Below are 6000 nucleotides of genomic sequence, written 5' to 3'. Positions count from 1 at the left end.
TTTATTCATAAGTGTCTGGCGACATAAAACTGTTGTGCCAGGGATAAAGTTTTAATCATAATAGTAAATGATGGATTATCAACCAAGGACAATGGCTGAACTGTGTCAATAATAAAATCAACAATTACTTTATCAGCCAATTTTTGTGAAATATTGGCATGTTTATTATCAGTTAATTTGGTTTGGATAGTATTTGTCTTTTTGAATGAAGATTCTCCTATACCAAATTTTTTTATATGTTTCTCTATTTCCTTATAGCAATTGGCGTGAACAGTCTAATAAAATAAATAATATTATAATGTAAAAATAACAATTTACCTTTAGGTGTTTCTTCAGGTTATAGCTACTCGATTGATTTGATGATATATTTTTTTTACATTTTAAGCACATGAATTTGAATCCAGATTTTGTTTTAATATTTATTTTAAAAAATTTTTCAAATCTAGGGAATGGGAAATCGTTATTAGAGCTATTAAGTACATTTTCTTCCATTGAATCTTCCATGTCTGAATCACTTTCAAGGATTTGGATATCCATGGGCGATGCCATTTTAGATTATTAACACAGATTGAAAATATAAATTAAAAATTGAAAATATATTTAAATTTCAAAATTAAATAATAAATTAAATTATAATTAATTATGATATTATATTTAAATTTTCATGTTTATACTTACATTCATTATATTTTTTAAAAGTAGCACGCTAAAAATTAAATAATTAAAAAAAAAGTAGCGGCTATTAGTTATAGCTACCAAAAAAGATAGCGCGCTAAGTAGCGCGCTACTTTAACAACTCTGGTGAAACCCTAGTATGGTATTTAGTTTTGATTTTCACCTAATTTTTGTTGTAGTTGCATCTTTATGGGAGTATCTTTAAAAAAGAATTTTGGTTATTTTTATTAGTTAATCTAAATTTTACTGTTTTCAATTTATATTCAGCCTATATAATGTCATAAAGTCTATTCAATTTTAAATATATTTTTTTAAATACCTGGTCAATTCTTCAACCTTTAATTTATTTTAATTTACAAATATGTAAAAAAACAGTTTTAACCGTTTTATAGAATTTGATTATCGTTTGATGGAGAATGAGGATATTAAATGGGTAAAATGTTTAAAAACCAAAAGAATATTGTTTTCTTGGAAGGGGAATGGCGGGGTATGATTCTTGAGGGGATTTTACTTTAGTAGGTATGGGCATAATGGGGGAAAAGCACAAAGGGTGTCATCGCCTAGATATAATAATGAGATCCAAATTAAATCTATCTTTAAGATGATTATGTAGAGCGGTTAAAAGCAGGGATGCTGCATAAAAGCCTTAATTATTTCAATAAAGTTTCTCAAAAGAATTTGAAAATTGTAAAAATTTATATTTAAAAAATTGGGTGGATTTCTTTTATTTATATCAAATTAATATATTTTCTTGCACGAGTTTAAAAATGATACTAATTAACATCAATTGCATCCATATATGTTTAAGAAAATAAGACAAACGAATTAAACAGGGCATAAAGTTTGATTTGCATCATTTTCTATCAATTTGATATATAAAAATTTATCGACAAAGATTTTTGTAGAATCTATTTCTCCAGAGTGTAAAATCTAATTTTAAACTATAATTAAGAAACCAGATCATCTCACAAATTCCCTATAAACTGATTAATAAAATCGAATATACTATCTCCAACATTTAAAATAATTTACTAATGATTATTTTTATAAAATAAAATTACGCCATATATGGCATGCCTTTAAGTGGTGGCTCAAACATATATAAAGAATTTTTAAATTTCATTTATTTATGGATATATATATTTGTATAAAAATATTTATACACATGTTTGACTACTATAAATTTACAAATTTTTTCACCACGATGGATTAAATTTATCGGAAATGTTTACAATATATGAGTTCCTTGAATTATTACAATCTGATTATAAAATATTTCTTGGTATTATATTAACTTATTAAGTTTTTTATATTTTTTTTTATTACAATATAAAAATCACAAATAATTTGACTTAAACTGATTTGGGGGTTGTTTAACATTGACACAATATAAATATGTAAATATATAGGTGACTAAAAACAATAAGCAAAAAAGCAAGGAGATGAATCTGTGATTCATTTAGAGTAGAGGAATCGATATATTAGATATAATATTTTTAGACAAATAATTTAATTGTTTTTCTTTTTAAAATATTTATAAAGATTGTGCATTAGAAATTAAAGCTAAACAAATATGTTACATTTATTCTGAAATATTTTTCCTAAAAAGATTTAATCGAGTAGGGTGGGATGGGGGGGGGGTGGATGTTATTAAATAGATTCCTTTTTAATACCGTTAGCCATGGAATTCGATGAAGTTCTACGCATAAATATAGAGGTTTGATTTGATAGTTTAACATCCTTTTATAAAAAAAAAAATATATAATGATATTGTACGAAAATGCAACTAGTATAAAACAATCGTAATTCAGTTGATAAATCATTCAAATTACAGTAAATCATTCTTAGATATATTCCAAATATAAAAATGAATATAAAAAAATTCATATTGATTGTTTTCTAGATTCCAGACCTAAGAAGAGTGATTAATCTATGCATTCTAAATTGATTAATTCCATAAAATTCCATTAACTCTTCTCACAAATGAAGAAAAGTAAGAGTAAAAAGAAGAAAAATAAATTAGTTTAAAAAAATATTAAAAAATAAATACAAATAATGATTTCAATAATTAGTCAAAATTATACATTGTATTTCACATCATCTTTATCGTCGAAGACTGGGTTATCTTCACCTTTTTCTTCGTCATCATTTTTAAGGTATTTCCTATAGGGAGAGTTTAAAGCTATCATCTCACCTTCTTGAGGTTCTTTGACTTGAATAACATCTTCCGGAATATTAACGATGCACTTATATAAATTGAGTAAATATTTATATTTATAAAAAATAGAGATTATACCATATTAAAATCACCTTTAGTATTCTTTAGCTATTTATTTTCTATCGCTGATTTATAAAAAATTCCCATTTACTTTGCATAATGATTCCCTTTTCCTTTCCAATCTTTGTATATATCAGTTTTTCATAATAAACAATCTTACTTTATTTACTTTATTTACAATTAATTTACTCTGGATTGAATCACATTTTCTCCTTTTAGATTGTTCCACCTTTCTTATATATTTTACTTCTCATTATTTTCTTTTTCTCAAAATGATAAAGTTTAGGTCGTATACGCACCCAAATCTTTGGATTTTATACAATCAGCATTCTTACTTGCTTTTCTTTACTTGTCTAAGGCCTGATTAAAGTGCAAATTTTCAGTTTTTAAAAAAATCTATGATTTCATGATCTATGGATAATTAGAATTTAATTTTTGTCTTGCAATCGGTTTCTTGCCTACATAAGCTATAGGTGGAGGAAGAAATTAGCTGGCACTATTAGGTTTTATCTCACAAATTTTATTAAAATTCTTTAGGTCCATTTATTAAAGGCTTTTAGCCATGTTATATTTGTATAAAAAATAATATTTTAGGTTTTCACTTTCCTTTAAAAAATGCCTTTGTAAAATTTTTTAATTATAGTCGTTACTTTTAAATTCCTGTTTATAGTAATATATTGTATATTTGTTGTGGGAAAATTGGTGGGGGTGGGGATGAATTATTTTTAGTATGCATGATAATGTGTATACAATCTGCAGAGATCATTGTCTAATGTTAGCAATACTTTAATCCCTTATATTATTTTCAAAGGTATGATGAATAATGGCAGCCAGAAGTCGAATATTATTATATTCGTTTACGTAAAATTATAAAAAAATTGATGTGACTTGTCTAATCTCACCGTAAAATTATAAAAAAATTGATGTGACTTGTCTAATCTCACCAAAGCTCACCACAATTCCATTTATTATGTTGCTTCTTTATTATAATACATATAAATCAAAAATTAATGTTTCATCATGATAAAAATAAATATTTCATTATGTAGAGTGAAGAGTCTCCAAATCTTAAGGATTTTGATAAAATAATGAATTTTAAAATTTCCATAGAAAATTTAATTAAAAAATTTTCAGGTAAGATTTATTTTAAGATTTTTAGGTAAAATTTATTAAAAAAAATTTTTTCAGTTAAAGATTTTCGTTTTTCCTCAAAATAAATTTTTCGAAGATTCCAGTCGAAAAAAAAAATTATTAAAAATTCCGTATAACATCTTATCTAAGCTTTGTTTATAATTATATAGAGCTAACTTCTAAAAAGTCAAATTTGGGGGGTAAGTAGTTGTTGACAAATATGTACTCGGTGATGAACGATACTCCAAGTAGCGTAATCAGACTGAGTAACATGGAAAATGTTTTAAACGGGAATAATTGTCCATATTTATCCGAATAATATGGGTATTTTAATGCAATGGGTAAATGGAGCAAAGGTTCTCCTCCAAGGCATCTGAATAAAAGGCCAATAAAGTACGCTTTTAAAATTAAAGTAAAATAATTTTATTAAATAAGTAAACAAAATAAATACATACTTATATTATTTACATTATATTTTAATACTAATATGTAAAAAATATTTGAGGATTTTATATTGGTATTTCAAGCCCTAATACAAAAGTTAAAAATTAAATGCTAGTTTTGCAAATATCACCAATAAATTTCATGTTATCTCACTCAACCATTAGTAGTAAATAAAAAAAATAATAAAATGACTTATTTAATTCTCAAATTTAATTTATGTTATGGATAATTACCCGAAAGAGATCCATATAAGTTACTAACAGGATAGTAAACTGTACATACAAGTTGTGGAAACAATATGACATACACTAAGTCAGCACAAAGGTACCATAAACCATATATTGTTGTTATCGATATCGCGAGAACTGTAGCAAGTACCCCTACACCAATTATAGCTATCCGCATAACCCAAATCACTTCTCGATCTGTAGCCTTTATGCGATGATTTTTCAAAATTATTCAAGAATTTGTAACATATTTATTTATAACATGGATCAAATGTGAATGTAATACCGGTATTTTTATACCTTAAAATCTTAGATTAAAGCCTTTGGTCGTAATTTTTTTTCTATCGATATGCTAACCAAAGCACTTTTAAAATTTTAATATGAATAAAAACTATAAGGGAGACAGGGGCTATTTTGGATATGGGGTAATTTCGAAAATCCTTATAAAACTATTTGAATTTAAGACTTGAATTTTATAACCAAAATAGATAATATATTATGACTAATTTGAATAAAAAAATCATCTTTGACACTTTGGAAAACTTTAAAGCAAAATACCTCTTTTTATAACTAAAACTAAAAAGAGGTTTGCTAGATGTTTAAAATAAAATTATTTATGTTTTACACATTAAAATTCATACAGTGACCATTGAATCCTTACTAAATATAAAATAAGATTTCATAGATTTTGAATTGTGAGTTATATGATAATGATAGTATTAACGAAGATTATTTCTCTTGGGTAATGTGCCCGGGGACAATGGCTGACACTAAATATTTTATTCATGCATTTATTTTAAAAATACATAAAAAATAAAAAAATTATTAAATTTTTTATATGAATTCAAATGATTGTTTATATCTTGTATGTTGTAAAAATTATAATAATCATGATAACCAGGAATAGTTAGAATGTAGGTTAGTAAAGGATGGGAACATGAATCTGTGCTAACGATGATCCTTTTTTTATGAGCTTGTTAACTTTATTTTTATATAATATCAAGTTCATTAATAAAGACTTATATAATTTGTCGATTTTAAAATTTATTAAAATCATGCCAAAAAATATCTGCAAATACCCCCAGATTTGTCCGGAATTGCAAAACGAGTCTGCCATTATCCTTCGAAGAAAAATAATACTTAGACAAAAGTTATTTAGCATAATGAAATTATAGCTTAATGATTTTGCGAAAAGTCTTATTTTTATAATTTTGGCACTTACATCACAAATGTAGGAAATAGCCC

At 25.2% G+C, this 6000-nt stretch overlaps 1 protein-coding gene across 2 annotated transcripts in view; it reads right to left on the bottom strand.

The window, feature by feature from the left end:
- Positions 1 to 1889: 1889 nt before the first annotated feature.
- Positions 1890 to 6000, bottom strand: part of LOC135923394 (high-affinity choline transporter 1-like) — a 37904-nt gene continuing 33793 nt past the window's right edge. For both annotated transcript variants that reach the window (XM_065458112.1, XM_065458113.1), the window contains exons 9-12: positions 4762 to 4960; positions 4262 to 4482; positions 2760 to 2921; positions 1890 to 2415 (exon numbers count right to left, since the gene is read on the bottom strand). In XM_065458112.1, coding sequence (XP_065314184.1) covers positions 2326 to 2415; positions 2760 to 2921; positions 4262 to 4482; positions 4762 to 4960 — 672 coding nt within the window. In that variant the 3' untranslated portion in view covers positions 1890 to 2325. The remainder of the gene's footprint in view (positions 2416 to 2759; positions 2922 to 4261; positions 4483 to 4761; positions 4961 to 6000) is intronic.

This window comes from Gordionus sp. m RMFG-2023, chromosome 2 (genome assembly GCF_954871325.1).
Source record: "Gordionus sp. m RMFG-2023 chromosome 2, tfGorSpeb1-WG-v2, whole genome shotgun sequence".
NCBI classification, from domain to species: Eukaryota; Metazoa; Nematomorpha; class Gordioida; order Chordodea; family Parachordodidae; genus Gordionus; species Gordionus sp. m RMFG-2023.
This window is presented reverse-complemented; position numbering and strand designations above follow the sequence as displayed.